Source organism: Zootoca vivipara, chromosome 3 (assembly GCF_965207765.1).
Source record: "Zootoca vivipara chromosome 3, rZooViv2.hap1.1, whole genome shotgun sequence".
NCBI classification, from domain to species: domain Eukaryota; kingdom Metazoa; phylum Chordata; class Lepidosauria; order Squamata; family Lacertidae; genus Zootoca; species Zootoca vivipara.
The window spans coordinates 66,123,161-66,143,622 of record NC_142586.1 but is presented as its reverse complement, the minus strand read 5'-3'; the positions used below and the strand labels follow the sequence as shown (position 1 = coordinate 66,143,622).

The 20,462-nt window shown below is 42.2% G+C and overlaps 1 protein-coding gene across 12 annotated transcripts in view; it reads right to left on the bottom strand.

The window, feature by feature from the left end:
• Positions 1 to 20,462, bottom strand: part of ARID1B (AT-rich interaction domain 1B) — a 357,452-nt gene that overhangs the window by 44,832 nt on the left and 292,158 nt on the right. For all 12 annotated transcript variants that reach the window (XM_035108659.3, XM_035108661.3, XM_035108664.3 and 9 more), the window contains one exon: positions 3,251 to 3,396. In XM_035108659.3, coding sequence (XP_034964550.3) covers positions 3,251 to 3,396 — 146 coding nt within the window. The remainder of the gene's footprint in view (positions 1 to 3,250; positions 3,397 to 20,462) is intronic.

The following is a 20,462-nucleotide window of genomic DNA, read 5'->3' as shown; positions in this document are numbered from 1 at the left end:
ATCAAGGGTACAGAATTGCCAGCTGCTAAATCAAAGTTTACACTTCAGGGACACTTTTGAGCAAAGCGATCCTTCTCAATTGGCCAGAGTCAATTCAACAACCTGATATGTGATCAAAATGTGCTCATGGTCTGGAAAAAATGTTTAATTGATCTGCCTAAGTTCAATCTGAGCCTTGACCCTGCTAAGATTTCAAATGCCCTCAGTGATTCTGGATGAGTGCTATTGCAACATACATTTTTGCTTACTTCAGTAATTTTTTAGGAAGGAGATAAACAAAGACATCTACTATATGCCTGTGTCATCTTTGAACATGCATGTACTGTAACAGATTTCATGAGCAGTTACTAAAAAATCATGAAACAAGTTAGATCTACAAGGGGAAAAATAATTTCTTGTGGTAAACGAAAATAGAGAAGTTACAAGCTCGGACGCAACATAAAAATATTTTATTTTCTTGTAGTAGACTGAGGGTTGGAAATTGGCTGTGGAGTTTTATTTAAAATAGTGTGAATTATTGTAACATAGTAAAATAAATTGGGCTGTTTGCATGATCTTGATTATGATTGCTGGTTAAAACCATTGCTTTAGTCTGTCTGTTCTTTTTTAGGGTCAATGGCTGAAACAAATAAACCACAACAAGCACTACTACCAGTGCATATACTATATTTTTACGGGACACACCATGGATTAATAAATATGGAGGTGAAAACCTCAAAAATGCATAAACCAAAAATAAAAAAGAAATAAAGAAAGCTCTGATACATAGTTCAATTATTTTAAAAATTCAATATTTTGGAATGCAGAACACAATAAAAATACTATGACTACCCCATACAAAAGACTGCTAGGATAAATGGTTTTGCACTGAACAGATTTCCACCGTATGAAATAACGAATGGCTGAATTATCTGAACAAAAAAACCCCTCTGTGAATCTTCCTTTAAACTGGTTATTCCTTTGCAATACATAAATCTTCTTAGGCAGGGCACTCTGCCATCTGTTTGTTGTTGGTTATTTTTCCAGCTCTGGGGGCCAGAGTAAAAGGGGCAAAAAATTACTGCTGCTAAACAGCAAGCCAGGATTTATAGTGCAGTTTCAATGCTCAAAAGTAATTTTATTTCACCCAGGCAGACAAAACACATTACTACATAACCCAAACACAGTATTACCTGGGACAGCTCTGGTCGGGGGAGGGGGTAGCAAGCTATTATCTAATGGCCTGTTCAATAGATTTTTTTCCCTTTTCAACTGAAGTAAAAGTGTGCTGCATGGGCAAACAAACGACCTCCTGCCTAACACTAAGGGAAGCAATTTTATTTTACATTAAAAAAAAATCTCCCTGATTAACAATCTGTATTCTTACACTTGCTGAAGACACAGCACCAAACCATTATAAATAAGACATGTGGGAATACCTCTGCTAAACTGTTGTCCAGAGAGTAGAAAAACAGGTATAATGAGACTCTAGGACAACAATGTGCATTTTCAGCTGTCAGAAAAAGAATTAAACGGGACCAATGTTTGGCAATCAAAAACTTTAAAATGTTTAAGAGAGCTGGGTGGCTGGCTGCATTGTGGAGCAGAATCTAGAAGCTGTACATGTTTTCAATATGTGTGTGGGGGGTGGGGGTAATCCTCTGAGTTTTGTTACGAGGCAGTTAATTTCAGTCGACATAAACATGCTGCTTAAGCAACAGGCAAATCATCTGAAAGATAGAGTGGGGTGGGAAGGCAGGGGGAGAAATAATAATATCTACCAGCATGTAACACCTTCATAAAAGTTTGGAGGAATCACTATAAACAGTAAAGACAGAATCAGCTGGTTCTCACATCATTCTTTTAATGAGGAAATGATTGTATTCAAGTGCTCCCCTGTCTGTTTTGAAACTTTGGAGGAGACTATAGGCTTCTTTCCTCCAGCAGCCAAGTAGAGGCAGCAGTAGCAACAGCAGCAGCAGCAGGAAAGGATTCCCCACTAGCCTTACTTTGGACTCCTGGAGAGGTGAGAGGAACCAAAACTGTTGCAGGAGCAGCAACCAATTTGTTTTGTCTTAAAAGGTAACTAAACTCTATTTTCGCTGGCAGCGGTGTCCTGAGCAGATAAGCACAAGAAGCCATTGCTAGATTTGCCTTAAAAACAAAATGAAATCTAAAGGTGCTGCTGCAGAAAGCAAGTTAGTAACAGTGGTTCCTCTCTCCAATAACCATGAAATAATGTTAAGAAGTCATCTGCAACCCAGCAATTAAACCCAATCACTCTCTCTGTCTTACATACACCACATTATACTTCCTGGATTATTCCCAGCAACCAAATAAAAAACGATAGTTTTAGGACAGGAGTAACCATTTTTGCCATCCATCACAGCAATGCATGGTTGGATAGCCTTGCCCTCTGTGGTTGTATCGTACTAAGTCATACCCTGAGTAGTCCCACTGGAATCAATGGTCTTGTTAGTAATGACTAACTAAAGTCCATTGATTTCAGTGGGCTTATTTGGAGTATGACTTAACTGTAATTAAAGGAAAATCTAGTTACTATGCAATTTCACACTACAACATATTAATGAATGTAATAGTTGGGGATGGGAATGAGAAAAGAAATAATGTATTGCTAGGGAGAATGGTTTGAGTCCACATCAAATGCAAATGAGCATTTGAACAATCCCACCAACAAACAGATCCCTGGCATGGTATTCCAGCAAAGAAATATAAATGGAAAAAGACCCTTTGTTAATTTTATTTGTTATGTCCATTTTTTTATCTATTTCAGTGAGTGAACATAATTACTGGGACTTCCAGAGAGTTATACTTTATTCTAAACACAGTGAGTGACTTTTGGTACCTTGTTGTTCAGGTTCCTAACCTAAGATGATGTCAGTTACGTTGCTTAATTACAGCAGCACCAGCTTCAGAAAACTTACAACATTTTAAACAAAACGCAGTCTTCTTTCAGACCTGTCAGTTTTCAAACATGCCATGTTCACATTTTCAATGAAAAATAGAAGGGGACCTAAGGGTGTAACATATGCAGGATTTGATACAATAACAGGAAACTCCTGTTTTAAGGAACACAGAACCAGCTGCAAGGAGAAACCCTTTGCACTATCCAGTACAATCTAATGTACTCAGAGGTAAGTCCCACTGGGTTCAATAGGGCTTACTCCCAGGTAAGTGGATATGGAATAGCAGCCTTAAGGAGGTCTACCTTGGAAAAAATAGCCGTTCTTGAAAAGTTACCAACCATTACCTGTGGAACTGTTCACCATGTTAGGTGCCATGCTGTAAGGAGCAGCTTGAGGGTTCATCAGGCTTGAGTTGTTGTTCATTGGTTGGGTGTAGGGAGAACTGGATCCCATAATGCCGCTCTGATTGATGACAGGAAAGCTGCCTTGCCTAAGTGAACAGAAAGCACACACATGTGCACAAGCTCTTATTATGTTTCTTACTGCACAGGACACTTTGTGGTTAGTCACAGATTTCATACTTTAGCATTCACAAACACCTAAGGAAGAGGCAGCCAGTTAGTCTTTGCCTGCATGAGGAGGGGACCGATTTGTTGGGAGCTTATTACTGAATTAGTAATTAACATTTTGGGGCTCGTTCTACAATCCAAGCTACAATCAAGTACCATGCAGATCTTTAAATGGAAAATACATGTTAATTTAAAATGAACACAGCCTAATATTATATGAGGTTCAAGTTGTTGTGTGGCTGACATGTAGAAAGTGATGGAAGCACAGAAAAGAGAGAGAAGTGCTTGCCATTGGTATACGTAGAAGAAGAAGAAGAAGCCAGGGCTAGATAGATCTTAAAAAGAAAAGTTCTTTTGATTCCACTTTGCCTACCATACTACAAAAGCAAGCCACGAAGACGATGAAACAAAAATAAAAAAGGAAAGAGATGCAGTTACACAAATTGAGTGGAGCTATAACACATTAATCCAAAATTGTTTTAATGAAGTCTTTGATGGAATCACAGAAATACCGCTCCTTGCTCTTCTACCTAACACATCTGCCAATAACCCCACCCTACCCCAAGCAGGATAGGGAAAAGAAAAACAGACAATTTGCCCAGATGCTGTGCTATCTGCCTAGCTTCTACTTGGATCATGTGGAGATAGAAGGGCCCTCTGAGGGGACAGGGTTGAGCTGGGTAGGGGATATGTGGTTCAGTCAATTAAGGGCTGCTCCATTATCTGATCCTTCCTTCAGCCTGAGGTGTGTTGGCTGTCCTATCAGCCAGATGCCAGGTCTTCGGATGCTGCTTTGAAATGCAAGGTCAGTTTATAAGAAGATCTCCCTCATTCACTACTGGCTGACCTGGCCTGTATTAGCAGCACCTTAATGGGGGCAAGCAGAGAGTTAGCTGTGCCCACCTGGCTAGTTGGGCACACCTGGCTCAGCTGTGCCCACCTGGCTAGTTGGTGCAGCAACAGGTAAGATTTGGAAGGAGAAAGGGGAAGATGAAGTTCTGTTTAGTCAACAGGAATTCAGTATCTTTGTCCTGGTTTCCTATGCAACTAGCTGCAAATCTAGAATGTTTGAATATTGTGCTGAGTGAATGGAACAGATTGGGGATTCTGTGAGCGTACCACCTATCCCACTGCCTAGCAGCCTTCCTGTGTGAGCTAACAGAGGTGGTACTGAGGCTTTCCAGGCTGTTGGTCCTAGAGGTCATAGATGTTCACACCAAGGTCATGAGATCTAGGGTGGGTCAAGACTTCATTACCATCATGGGCTGTCCCAAAATGTGATTAGACCAACAGTTTAAAGGGTGTTCTGAGAGTGAGGAATCTTGCATCTGTTTCTTTGTCATGGTCAGACCTGTTGAGGATGACAGTGACTTTTCCCCTCTGCAAGGATAACTATGAGGGTGGTCCAGCCCCGGAGCTTGATGAATCCTTATGGATTCCCAAGGACTTTGGGGGATTTCCTGGCTGATATGAATAATGCTCCTATGCAATGAAGAGATGACCCGAATGGTTGACATGATCCCTCCCAAATGTCCTCCCTCACTTAGAAAAGCTTGGGTAGCTTCATGGTATACTCTGGTGTTGAGGATGATGAAGAAAGCTGAGAGATTACATGAACACAAGCTGACATATGAAACTGATCACTAGTATGTGCTCATTCTCAATGATACTCTGTGGCAGCAAAGATGAACACATGTTTTTCCCCTGCCTCCATTACATACTTTCAGTTCTGTTTAGCAAAGCTTCTCTGGGTGGTCTATATAGCATTCTAGCCCTAATAAGATTTTTGGAATCACCAATTGCCTCCTGCATTTTGTTTGCAAAGCATGATAAATTTGCTTACATCCAGTATCATCTGGACTCCAGAGTTTTGGTAGATCGCCTTGAGGTGTCCAATGTGCTATCTGGTCCAGCATTGTTAGATTAGTTCCAATTGATGCAGCTTGAGGATGTGAACAACATGTTTGAACAGATCTGTGAAACCACTTGCATCTTTGATGCCTTTCCTAGCTTATGAAATCTTATTTGGGAAGAATGATTGGGCCAAGGTGATCAATGCCTTATGATGAGAAGAGGTAGTCCCAGGCTGCCTAAAAAAGGTTGTGGTGCAAACATTTCTGAAAAAAAACCTTATTTGGACCTGGAAAATCTAAATAATCATAAACCAACTGCAAAAGCCCCCTTCCTGGGCAAGAGTTCCAGGTCCAGGCTCTCTTGGGTTAGGATGATTCTCTGGTCCATTTTAGTTGAGGTTTAGGCCTGGATTTGGCATTGTGACTGCCTTGGATCACCCTATATGATCACCTTTGTTAGGAGAGAGACAGTGGGTGGGTGATGTTGTTTATTTCCCTTTTCAGTAGCCTCAACCATTGAATTCTTTTTAAATTGGGGAAGCTTTGCAGTGGTTCTGCTCCTATCTGAATAGTCAAATTCAGACTATTATGCAGGAGATGAATAGTTTACAATGTGGCTTCCACAGGATTCCCATATATCCCTCTAGAGCAGGCATGTCAAACCTGCGGCCCTCCAGATGTTTTGGCCTACAACTCCCATGATCCCTAGCTAGCAGGACCAGTGGTTGGGGAAGATGGGAATTGTAGTCCAAAACATCTGGAGGGCTACAGGTTTGACATGCCTGCTCTAGAGTAAAGGATTGCATGTATGATTGAGAAAATAAATATGCAGTTTTCTTTCTACTCTATAAATGCAGTCAACATGTGCAATGAGTCCCCCCCCCAAATACTTGTACAGTACCAATGTGAACATTGCAACTGAACATTCAGAGATAAACAGGAAACTATGTTTTTTATTGTTTTTAATGTTGGAGTAGGTAAAGAAGTGTTCTAGTTAACACTAGGTTAAATTTGTTCTTGATACCCTGGAAACTTCCCAAAATGTAAAGAACATGTGGCATAAGCAAAGAGAATTCTTTCCAAGTCACTTTTGTCCTTTGCTCTGTGGAAGACAATCTTTCTTCATTTTCTGTAAAGAGGCAAAGGATTTCTTTTGATATGAAGGAGACAACTGGCATACAATGTCATTCCCCTGACGAAGCTTGTGATGACTTGTAGGGGAAAATATTAAAAATGCACAGTTGTGCAATTCTCCAAAGGATAATGACAAAGGGGAGGGGAAAGAAAAAGACCATTTGACATAAACTTTGAAAGACTGTCGTGAAATCAAGCTTTTCTTATGTAAATATTGTCTCTTTTAAATTGTCCTAAAAACACAGGCAAAACTGTTATGCAGCATGAGTCTAGGTTGACACAATCTCCTTCCCATGTAACAAGAGGCCTGTTCTGCATTAACAAATGCTATATAGTTATATACTTGAAATAAGTTGTGTGGTAAAGGCAAATCTTATAGACAAAAACACAAACGGAAAACACATTGTCTGAAAATGCTAGTTATCAAAAGGTGAGTGATCCTCATGTAATCTCAGATCTGGTTAACTCAGGCTTCCTCAACCTTGGCCCTCCAGATGTTTTGAGACTACAATTCCCATCATCCCTGACCACTGGTCCTGCTAGCTAGGAATCATGGGAGTTGTAGGCCAAAAACATTTGGAGGGCCGAGGCTGAGGAAGCCTGAGTTAACTCAATGTAGCTCTTTGGAAATAACACTATAGTTTGCAATCATGGTTTGTAAGCAGGAGCAACATACAGTTTGACTGCTTGGATAAAATGGCAAGCTATGCTTTGCTGAAAACCAGGTTGGGAAGCTACCAATAGCAGCATGTGACATTATTGTTACATTTGTACAGCCCTTATGCAAATAGCTTTTCGGGTATATAAGGCTTTGCATGGATTAATATGAACTTCTTGGAAGGCTACATGATAGCAGAAAAGCCTTTTAAAAGAGAAATACACAGGCATTATCTTACTCCCAGAGCTGGCCCGGCTGTTAGGCAGGGTGAGGCCACTGCCTCAGGTGGCAGGAGTCCCCCAAGTGGCATGCCTGCAGGTATACTGCTTGCCCCATCGTATTGGCACTGCTTCTTCACCAGCAGTAGATGTGGTAGCGTGTGCAGCAGCAGCAGCAGGGAAAGGCGGTACTTCCTGTTTCACCTCGAGTGGCGAAATGGGACTTGCTATCCCCTGCTTACTCCAGTATGAATATACTGATACTATTGATACGTTATGTGAATATCTCTCCCCTCAGACAGCTTCTTTAACAATGGGGTGCCATGTAAGGCAGAAAGGTTTATTCATCTGATGATCCTAATTTTTTACTCCAGCTAAGAGACTGAAACTGCCTGTCAAAGAAACAGGATATGGAGGTAGGATATCTATATAAAAGGACAATATTTCACAGCCACATTTAAAGAAAGAAATAGAGACCCAAAACTTTACTCAATGTGTAATAATATTATGAAACTACAATTCTGAAATAGACCATCATAAAGGCAATTTTAGCTTCTGTGCTCTATTTGGAGGGTTCACCAGTTCAAACCGAGGAGGCAGACATACACACACAGAGAATATTTGAAAAATACAACCTAAATTACAGTGCACCACAAGCAGAAAATACGGGACATGCTATTGACAGCAATACTACTGATTTGTACAAGGCTAGAACAAGTTTAACACGACCTACTTACACAATTTGGGTACTGCATTAACAGTTAAGAGAAATCTGAAGTGAAAGCTTCCAAAGTCCTCCTTGCAGCCATGCCAAAAGAAAAGGGAGACTGCACAACCCTGAGGCTCACTGTGGCTTGTTCTTGTCACACTAAACTATGGTTTAGTGTGACATCTGACTGCACACAGTATCTCCCTACCCATGTCCTGGCAATCTGCCTGCTGGATTACCATGTCCTGGTAAACTGCCAGCTGCATAACTACAATATATTTAAAGTAGGGCTGCCTCTTAAAAGGTTCAGGAGCTTCAATCAGTTACAGATTACAGAACTTTGACTAGCATAGCTTATTCACTTCGTATCTCTACCAGTGCTAAATGTTCTCCACCAACTGCTTCCTGCTTCCAAGTCCAATTCAAAAGTGCAAGTACTGATTTTCAAAGTGCAGAGGAACAGTCCCTTGCCATATATCAGTCATGTAACACACAGGGAAATAAAATTATTTTTAAATTTTTAAAGAATGGATGTCTAAATTTTACATTTTGGGGCATAGATTAAAATCATGAATGTGGTATGTGCTGAACACACACTTTCACTTTTCTCTGAAACCGCTTGACCGATTGCGTTCAAATTCGGACACAACGTTCCATGCGAATGTCCGAAGGCTCTTAGAAAGTTTGCAAAGACAAATGTCACATCTGGGCCACGTAAGACCCCGAAAACCACTGTTCCAGAACACACCACTCAGCCAAAAGTGCATGCTGGGAAAGAACCAGGTTGCAAACCAGCACCCTCTAGCGATGGCTACACTGGTACTGCACCTATAAAACCTTTCCTCTCAACAGCACCTTGGCTCCCGTTTACATACTAGGCCGAAGCCTTTACAGTCTAGGCCGAATGGAGTTACTGACTCGCCTGGGTGGGGGTTGGGGGGGAGGAGGGGACGGGATAAGTCAGGACACGGTGGGACCAGTCACAGGGATGAGCCGGGGGTGGGGGAAAGAGGGGGCATGATACGTCATGGGTCAGGACAGGGTGGGGGGAATGACAGGGATAAGCCGGGGTGGGGGGAGGAGGGGGCGGGATACGTCATGGATCGGCAAAGGATGGGGGGAGTCACAGGGATCCGCCTGCATAAACAGAACACGCGTAAAACAGGGGACTCTGAAGGTGAGGGGAGTCTGAAGGGGGACTCTGAGTCTCCATTTAACAGACTGAGCAACAGCAATGCATGGCAGGGCCAGCTAGTTATATATAAACTGCATATACCACACTCTGCATACAATATAGTAGAAGGACCCAGGGCTTTTTTTTCAACAACTCAGTTCCGACACCTCTCATGCGGGCGCCATTGTCATGATAAGAGAACAAGGGAGGCGTTCATGGTGAGTTCCAGCACTTTTTCTAGAAAAATAGCACTGGAAGCACCTTTACATGAAATGATAGAGACCTACAATGTGTTTTATGCAAAAATCTGATTTCGGATACATGACTAAAGTGTCCTATGGTATAGCCTGTGACAGGCAGCTTCCAGGACTGAGGGCATGAAGGAATTTTATCTTTTCTTTCTGACTCACTGGTGCTCTTGCTTTGAGTAGAACGATAACTGAATGTGACAAACTGTGCCGCATCCATTCTACAGTATGAAGTAGAGTCCATTGAGAAAGAAGCTGAGATCATCAGACTCATTTTGATTAACCTCCAGGCCACTAAACACCAATAAATATGTTGCACAGCAAGTGCTAAATATATTTATATATGCTTGAGGTCATAGCATTATTTGTTGGTTACTGGAGTTAACGGGAGAAAGGGAGGAATGTTTCTGTCACTGCTGTCTCAACTGAAGGGCTATTTGCTCCACTCTTTCTGAAGAGCTTGAAAAGAACTTGATAACATGCCTTTAGTCTCTCCTCTGCACCCTAAACTCCATTGGTATGTGAATTTAAATTAATATTAGTTGTTGAGATTTTTAAACCCAGTTTCTAAACCTATTGTGGCATTTACAGATGAAAGCCTAACCATCCACCTGTGAAACAAATTCACTTATAATACTTGAAAGATGTAAACACTGAGGCCTATTGAATCCTGATTCTGCAGCATTAGCTACCCATCCCAATTCAGTGTCGTCTGCAAATCTTCTTATCATCCCCTCAATTCCTTCACCAAGTCGTTTATAAAGCCATTTAACAAAAACGGGGCCAGGACAGAACCCTGCACCACCCCAATTGCCACTTTCCCCCAGGGTGATGAGGAACCATTAGTGAGCACTCTTTTGAGTTAGGTCAGTCAACCAGCTACCAATCCACCTAACAGTTACCTCGTCCTGCACACATTTGACCAGCTTCTCCCCAAGAATATCATGGGGGACTCTATCAAAAGCCTTAGTGAAATCAAGGTACAGTACGTTACTCCTGGGTACATTACCCTGCTCCTCCAACCTTGTAACTCTATCAAAAAAAGAAGAAGCAAGATTTGTCTGGCATGACTTGTTTATGAGAAACCCAATTTCCAGTCACCAGTGCCATTCTAGGGTCTTTGGCAAGCACACCCCCAGCACCGCATTACAAGTCAACAGTCCCCTTTGTACATTACATTGACAATGTGGGAGTTGTGCCCACCCCAGCTCCTATTCACACAGCTGAGGTAATATGAGAAGACCTAGCTGACATGCAAAGAAGCTATGCTTTAGCTTTCCCCCAAACACTAGCGCTACCCTCTCTTGGAAACTGGGTTAACCTGAGAATGGGGAGTAGCTGCAGCATTGTGAGAATGGGGAGTAGCTTGCATTATTCTAGTGGTGTTAAAGTACCGCAATCCTAGGATGACATAAGATAGGGGCCCACAGTGCACAGAGTTCGGAATGTGCTACTGCCCTGCACATGCCTATTGCTACATGTGGTACTGCTGCCAGGACATCAGCATGAGCTACATCCTGGGACACTTACAACAGTCAAACCACAGTTAATTCACATCAAGGAGCTAAGCTTCTCAGAAGGTCAAAAATAGTAACTAAAAAACATACTTATTGAAAGGAAGTACAGTATCAGAGACTAACCTTTTGGTGCCTGTGTGTGTGCCTTAACTTCCTTTATTCTCTGTAGCCTATCAGGATAGTATTTGCTTTGCCTCTTTCTTGTCCTACTGCTTGAAATGTTTAGCTTGTGCCAGCTTCACCAAGGAATTGGATCGTAGCATCTCAAGAGGGTAATTTGTGTTAACATTTTAAGCAGGGGTGTTTTTGAAAAACATTGACACACTGCAAGGGCGCCCCACTTGATTACAAACCATGAAAATGGCTGTTAGGATGCACTCACAAATCAGTGTGCTGACCAAATTGCCCTGTGCTTTATCTGCGCCAGGTCTGCCACATGACAATATTTCCTCTCTCTTTTAAATGTCAAAGGATGATTTGAAGGGTTGTTATTTAAACACACTGACCTGCACAATAACCAGAAGTACTTTATTTAAATCTTTCTTGAGCTGGGTCTCGCCATAAAAAGCTTATAATTTGTCATACCCTGACATCAAATGGGCTATTATAATGAGAGCAATTCAGGGGGTGAGATCTGCAAACATATTTTCCTCCTGGGATTCTCTTACACTCTCTCGCACATATAATTTTGCTATGGCTTTACTTGCTTGCCACAACATGAGCTTCCAAGGAAGATATTGCTATCAAAGAAAGCAGTGGAGTACAAGAGTTTATGACTCTGTGTGGAAGACAGAGAATGGAGAAGAGGAGGACGAACTCGCGCTCTGTTAACTACAATACTATCAGAAAGGAAATATGAATTGTAGGAACTGATATTCTTAAGAACAGAATGCTAGTTTAAAAGGTATCAGAACAGGCATGCAAGCAAGCAAGCAAGCAAGCAAGCAAGCAATGAAGCCAGAGCTACATGCACACTCTAAAGCGCTCATCGCTCATGAAGCTCCTGCATGGGTGCGTAGATCTCCTCATGATACAGATGTAGATGCAGCTGCCTCATAGAGACTCAGACCGTTGGGCCATCCATCAAATGAATATTGTCTAACACAGCAGTTCTTTCGGGCTGCATGCAGAGTTATTTTCTCATACCTGCTACCTGAGATGCTTTAACTGAAGATGCTGGGGGCTGAACCTGGTCTTATGCAGATAAAGCATGCACACTTCCATTGAGCTAGAGGGGAGACAGCAGCATGTGCACATCCCTTTGGACATGGGTAATCTGCCCACTACACTGAAATGAAGCCCTTGGGGGGGGGCAGAAGAGCTGTGTATGCACTTTGGGAATTCCTGCGCCTGCAAGGGGATCAAAGCATTAGGGCATACATTAGCTGGTTTGCCTGACAGCGGGTGTGATAGATGTGGATGCTACTACGGCATCCAAGTTAGAGCTACGCTTGACAGTATGTAAACAGAATTAACCTGGAGCAGGTGGCTTAGTGACCATGCACCAAAGAAATGTGCACTAATTTGCTGTTATAATGAAAATAAATAAGGCACAACAGCTTCTCTCAGGCTACTTCTGAGAATCCAACTGTATTTACTATTTTTATTTATTAAATTTATATACCGCCCTTCATCACAAGATCCCAGGGCAGAATAAAATACAGGTTTAAAAAACCAACAAGAAATTTTAAAACAAAAACAACAAAACAATACAATACCAGGTGTGTCCTGAAAACGCACATCTCAAGTGTAAATAAAATAAAAATACTATTTCTATTTGATCATTTTTATATTAAAATTAGTTTAGTTTAGGCAAGGGATCAGTTCAGTCAGGGAAATGTGAAGCTAAGCTCACAGGCACATACGGTATTTTTATTTTCCAGTTCTCAAGGAATTAAATGTGTTTTCATTAAGGAAACATACATTTTTTGAGTTTCTACCATTGTCCTATTTCTCATATCAGCAGTCATACAGTTTCAATTGGATTTATTGCATTGTTTGTGGTTGGCCACTGTGATCTCAGCACACTGGAAAAAACTATGCAAACACTTGTGATCTGTTCATGCCAGAGTAAATTTTAGTTGGCTGCCAACACAGCAAACACAAAAGAATTGATGCAGCAACATGGGAAGGAAAATGCTACCCCAAATACCTAAAAGTTACAGAAACACAGCCCAGCTGTGTATTCTTTCACTTGTTTGGTAGTCAGTAATGCAGGCTGCTCGGTCTGTTGTACAGCTATGCAAGGGGTATCATCACAACAATCCCGTCAAGCAGGTTAGATTGGGACTATAAACCATAAATCATAAATAACTCTAGAGTCAAATTCCCCTTCTTCAGGGAATGAAGGACTCCAGCTCAGAAGCGCTAAGAGAATCAGTCTTCTTATAGGCTGTGGCGCACTTTGAATTTGAGAGATAAGAAGCTATCACATGGAGGATTCAGGCGGCAGAGGGCAGCTACAGGGCAGGAAAGCCATAAATTTGTTATAAGAGACTGTGTATATTGTTAATTGGCTGTGTTCCGCCTGGGAAAGCTGTATCTTTGCGCTTGACGGACTTTTTGAGGAGAAGATGGAATATGATCTGAGTCTTTCAAGATGGCGACTGCCTGTATTAGATTGTCGACGCGGCCAGAGAAGCGCTCCAGTTTAAGAGGGGATCTACGGGGAGGTCGGACTGGACAAAAAACCCACACAGAAGAACGATTTTGTCTTAAATATTGTTTGCTGCTTATCTCAAAAGCTGCGATGAGAGGAAATAACATCTAGAGGATTTGATGGGAAAAGATCGGGAATAGAATGGACTATGAGGAAGATTTGGACATTAGAATTAGGATGGCAGGGCGAAACGTTATTTAGAATCCCCAGATTCTGAAGCATGGGAAGTCAAAAATTGTATGATTTGGCATAATATTTGGTTTAATTGATTGTATTTGTATAATTGGAAATATTTGATGTGATATAATTGGTTTGCAATTGGAACAATAAATAAAAATTATTTATATATAAAAAAGAGAATCACAGTCTTCTCCGCTCTATTTAAATAAAGAGGCTCACCTCACAGAAGGAGTAGCTAGCTAGTAAGACAGAGTTGCAACTCCCATTTAAGGCTAAGACTAAGGATGACTGCTGCTGTAATAACAAAGTCTGAGCCCTGCTCTTATGGAGACTCCAGCTGAAGCCTTGCATTTAGCTGTTCAGGGTACAATTGAAGCCTCTACTATGCACTCCTGAGGCCATCTCTCAAAAACAGAACATAAGAGCGAGCTTTATGGACAAAGAAGGGTTTTATCCTGGGTTTCCTGCAATCAACCCCAATGTTCTAGCTGTATACTTCAGTGGCTACAACTACTACAACAGTAATATATAAACAGATAGCAGACTTATTTTTTCCCCTTAGTTACAAGGCACACAAGACAAAGTGGAAGGTTCCTCTAGATCAGGGCGGTCTAACCTTTCATGTCAAGTGGGTTGCAAGAGTACATACACACATAGAACCTGTGGGTCACACACTGCATTGGGGAGTGGGGGGGGGAGGCCAAAATTTGACACACACCCCAGCCCCTCATGTTGCCTTCCCTCATATAAAGTTGCCTAAGCTAGTGGCCAGGAAATTAAGAGCTAAATTTGTGGCTCAACTCTGAATGTTATTTCTGTTTTGTTAGGGCTTATAGCTAAAAAAAATAAAAATTCTTACCTTCCTACCTACCATACAAATCTGAAACAAAATGTTATAAACACATTGTTAGAATAGAAAACAAATCAAAAGAAGCTATCATGCTGCTATATCTAAAAATCCACTTATTTTTAGGTGCTAAAACTGCCTTATGGCATTATCTTGAATTCCGTAATGTATTCTGTAAAAATAAAAATAAAAAAATGAACAAAAGATATGTTCCAGAAACAGAGAAAAAAGTTCCAGCTGGAAGAAAGTAGTTTGGTATTTTTGGTAAGGGAAAGGCGTGGGTTATATTAAAAAAGAATCCCATGAATTTTGCTTGCTGTTCAGCTGAAAAACAAAATAGCAACTAGGATCATAGCTGTCAAGTTCTCCCTTTTTTTAAAGGGAAATTCCCTTATGCTGAATAGGCTTCCTTGCGAGAAAAGGGAAAACTTGACAGCTATGACTAGGATATATATTTTATCTTTAATTCGAAAGTCACTTACAACTACAGGAATCAATCCACCCATTAATGAATTGAAGCCAGCTTTGAGGCAAAGAGGAGCAGCTGTTTAACAGTTCATAGTAACACAATGCAATCACTTAGGCCAAGAAGCAAACTCCATTTCATCCAACTGAGTCTACGAGGGGATTTGTTTTTGGAAGCTGAAACATAGCTGCTCTGATTGGAAGTTATTGCTTGGGTATCCAAGCAATACTAATGGATGCATTTCAGTTTTATTTACTAATTATGAAAATACTAGGATGGGGATTCAGTGTAAAGGAAGAACCACTGTTAGACCTGGTAGCTAGCTGCACACTTTAATAGGAATGACTAACGTTCCTGATTTGTTACTGAATTATTGTTTTGTGTTATTTTACTGTGCTTTGACATTGTTGCTAGCTGCTCTGGTAGAAGGAAAGGAGGGGCATAACAAAAACAAATACGGTAATTAATTCTAGAAATTAGGATGCTGCTGCACCTAACATGAAACACCCTCCACACATCTTGCTTCTTTCATTAGCAGCAGGGAAAGTTTTACACCGATGTTCCATAGGACACTAAATTTGATACTGTGAGTGGGATTTGTTCTAAAGATAACACTTCCAATTCCTCCAAATGAGGCTGAAATATAAATAAATCACTACCTTAGTTTAGTTTATTGTGGGGAATTCACAACTGGCAGTCTTACATCTACAAATGTCCTGGCTTGCATACATATACAAACGTGGATGGGAATATTAGCCTTCTTGTTATGCACAGCAGCTGCAAGTAGAGAAATCATCATATCTCAGCTCAGAGGGAAGGCGAAAAACAAAGACCAACCCCAGACTTCAAAACGCAGGAAGAGATAAAATTAAAAAGAGGATTTATGGTGCTGCTTCAACCCCTTCTGCTGTATAAGATGTGAATGCCACGAGTGTGCTTTTAAACATTATTATAATTTTAAATCAAGCTTTCAAGATCAAATGGGTTAAACATACAGACAATGCAGTAGCAGTTCAGCATGCTCTGTGTGAATATTTAAATTTGCTACGGGGAAATCCAGCCCTACCAAGAATTATTATTTTTTACTTAAGCATTTCAACTTCTGAAATCTTTTGCCCTGTTTTCTCCTGCTTGACACTTTAATGCATCATGCCTGTTAACTGTATTTCCTTGCCAGTGGCTCCTAGTCCATCAGCAGTCTTGCATGCTCAAGGCTCTGGAGGAAATATGGAGAAAATGCTTTGCTAGCACTAGCAATATGAAAAATGAATTACAAATACAGAGATAGCACTGGAAAATGCTGATGGAGGACTCAGCTGCGTGTAAAAGATTATATGTATTCAGACTCATGCAGTTTACATTGCTAAGAGAATCTATATTCTGAACCACCCATCCATATGAAGAACAACACAGTTATTCTGGATTTACAGTAGTACAAATCCAAAAAAGAATATGGTACTTGGTCCCCGCCCTCCCCTTTATCACCTAAATTGAACTTCAGCAAAGCAGAAACAACCGTATCCCCCACTTCATTGACTCTGCCATGTTTAAGTCACAGGCCCCTCTTAACCACATCCAGCGCCATGGTGCAACGGTCCCTCTGGCGCCCCCTCCCTTCCCAAAATTTAGCCTGGAGCGGAGGGCGCCATTGGGGCTGCTGCTGGCGCTCTCGCTGCTGCCCAGCGGCCGCGAGGAGCTGGGCTGGCCAGTGAGTCGCTTAGGAGAGGCACGCAATGCTGGGCGAGGGAAGCGGCTCCACGGGGTGAGCGCGGCCCCCTTTGGCCCCGGCTGAGCGAGAGTGACGGAGCCCGCCGCGACTGGTCGCCACTGCCCGCTGGCTTTGTGCAGCCACCGCCGTCTGCAGCAGGGAGGGAGGCGGTGTGGTGCAGTGGCTGACGGGGACCTGCCTGCCGGACTCCCCAGGCAGGCGCCGGATGGCGGCGCGGCTGGGGGAGCTCTGTCCGCGCAGTAGCATCAGTGCAGGGCCGGTAGGAGCCGGAGTCCCGCTCGCCTCCCCCCGGAGCGAAGGCGCACCATGCTGCGCTTCTTGCGCAGGACCTTCGACTAGCGGTCGATGCAGCCGGCGAAGGAGAAGAGCGTGACGGGACGCCCCGAGTGGCCTCGGTGGGAGATTTGCTGGCAGTGCCCGGCACTCCAGTGCCTCCGCACATCCCCTACCAAGCCATGGCCCCCGGACCTCTTCCCTGGCGCCCTCCAGTGCCCGGCACCGTGGTTCCCCATGCCACTAGCCTCTATGGCTAAGACGGGCCTGGGTGGCAAGCACAGCGCGGCGCCCCCTGGCGGCCTGGCGCCTTGCGCCACCTAGCCTTGCCTCAGGGCCGGCCCTGTTAAGTCACAACCATTTTGGTCACTGGCCTGTGTAACACAAGCAGCAAAAGGGAACCCACCCCAGGTTCTCTCAGTGCTTCACAGAAACATAATATTCACATGATGGTCATATATGAGTAATGCCGGTGGTCAACAAAAGAGGTTTAAAGACTCTCTCAAGGCAAATCTTTAAAAATGCAGTATAAACACCGATAACTGAGAAACACTGGCCTGCGAGCGCTCCAATTGGAGAACAGCCTTTACCAAATGTGTCATGGGATTTGAATACGCTCGAACTCAGGATGAAAGGGAGAAATGTGCTACGAGGAAGGCACGCTTGGCAAACCCTCACCATGATCAGCTCCCACCCAGAAACCCAGAACTTGCCTCCACAGTCACTTATGGACCCACTGTTAAAACCGTGTTTATGGAATTCAATGTTACTCGGCTACGAGTGATTGCCAAATAAAGATATTTTCATCAGGTGCATTAAGTGGACTGATGGCCTGACATGATAAAGAGTCAGCTTTACTCAAAAGTAAGAGTCACTGGTATGCATGACATGCCAAGCCAATCCTTAGCGAGACCATATGAAGATGCAAGCTCTGAAAGGAGCTTGCAGCCACACGACTCCTCCCCTGTGCCAAGCCAAACTTCGGCCTAGCATATCATTCAAACCAAGACTCATGGTTAATCTCTCTCCTCACCAACTATGAGATGTAACCAAAGTCCGCTCTTGGTTTCAGTTTGTGATTAGTGTGGAGAGAGATTAAACACGAGCGAGCCCTATTTCAGATTACACACTAAACCAAACTTGGGCTTCAGAATGTGGCGGGCAACAAAAAGGACCAGGGAGAAGCCAAGTAGCTGTGAGTTTCACTAAATCAAAGACTGGTCTAGCAAGTTATGCAAACCAGGCCAATTATTTCAATGCACCTCAATTGCAAATAAGTGCACACACTTCTGAACCCAGATAGTGCAGTACAGGCTGAGAATGTGGTGGGTTTACGAAGACTGAAGTAAACTGAAACATAACGTAATCAATTAAAATTATTGTTGTCTATTGCAGTTCATGCTACTATGAAAGACTGAGGCTTAGATCCAGATAAGTGCAAGGTTCCATTTGCTCAAATATGAGATGTTTTAATCTACCTTCCAGTGGCAATCCCTGCTCTATTAGAAGGATTAACATTCTGCATGTTCAACAGACATCAAAATGAGCCATGACCTCTGTGTACAAATAGGAACATTTTAGTGCAAATTTAGGCTCCTCTCTATCCAAGACTTAAGTGTCTTAGGTGGTGGAGTATCAAGGAATCCAAAGGCCAAATAAATTATCTGTTGCAACTGTGCATTTCCTTTTGACAAAATTACAGCATTAATTGACAACTCTAATATAGGGTCTAGCATGGGAAATTCCGACCCTTATGTCCAGGGAGCTTCCGCTTATGCTGAGTCCCTGCAAGTCGAGTTGGCCAATATAATCCAGTGTTGCCCATGTAATATGCAAGGATGGCTTCTCATGGAAGCTGTTTTTGACTGTGCCCATAGGAGGCCCTTCTGACATGCATTTAGTAAGTTTGTTTGATTGATTTATATACCAAGGTCTCAGGGCAGCGCACAAGATTAAAAAATATTTTAAAAAGTTCTAGATAAAGAGAAAAGAAGCCCTCACTCAGCATCTGAATAAAATTTGCAATATTCAGATGCTTATGAGTTTTCACATGGTGATCTGACCACTAATTGCTGATATATCTCAACTAGCCAACTAGTACTTCCAAACTTTAAAATGAAGTGCTTACCTTTTTAAGAGAAGGAACAAATAACATTCTGAGCATACACATTGAAACATTTTTGTAACAATTGTCTAAACTATAATTGGGGTGGTAGTGGTAGCATGGCGCAAAGTGAAATTCCTTCTGTAAAAACCTACTCTTGTACACATCACATCACACAATAGTTTGGGTCATTGTATGCCCCCCCCCCAAAAAAAACCTATGACATATGGAAAATCTACCTATGACATATAGTATTCACACAGTGCATCTTTGCAATACTACTTTTGTCCAGTCTGGACTGTGAGGAATATCTGTTTTCCTCCCACTTTAAACTGGGTTTGCATATTTGAATACCATACCAATTCCTGCAATTTTTGTATATGTAGCATATTTTACTACATATACAGGCAAGTGTCGGAAGGCATTAGTCATTTCACATAAGACACTTGGCAATACCCTGACATCCAACATAGCCGGCAGCTACTTTCTGGTGGAGTGGAATCACTTAACGTATTACCAGAAATTACCTACAATGACGCATTTGGACATGTATCTTTATGCCTGATGGCAGGAAAGCAGCGCTAATTATAAATAAATAAAATTAGTGTCTATGGTACCTTTTTGTAACCTGCCCTGGGACCACTCAGTGAAGGGTGAGCTAGAACCACAAATAATAAATACCTGAATCTGTGAATCTCTCCTTAGGTCTCCTTGTATTCAAAAACAAAACAGGGAAACAAGAACTAACACAGGAATGCATACTGCTTTAACTCTCCCCCTCCTTTACTTCTCTAGCAGTTTCAAGATAAACACAAAGGAAGTGAACTAAAGCTGTGTGTGTCCCTTTGTGCTCACTGATTTGCTACGGAGAAGGCTATAGCATTTTGTGCCGGTAAATTGTATCCCCCTTCCATTTCAACAAACAGACCCCAGAAAGGCGTAAGCCTCCCACTGCTTGAAGGCCTTTCTTAAATACACACCATCAAATACACTCCTTTTTCGAAGCGTTACAAGCTACAATGTGTGTGCTCAGCAGTGTCTATCAGAGCCCATGTGTCTCAACTTGGGCACCCATCAAGAGACATTCAAAATTGGAAGCCCCTTAAAATTTAATCCCAAGTTTATTTGTTGCCTTTATTACTTCTTCATATCCAACCCGTTGAGGAAGTCTAAAGCTCAGTTGTTGCTGCCATCCTTCATTTTTATAGTGCACTCACT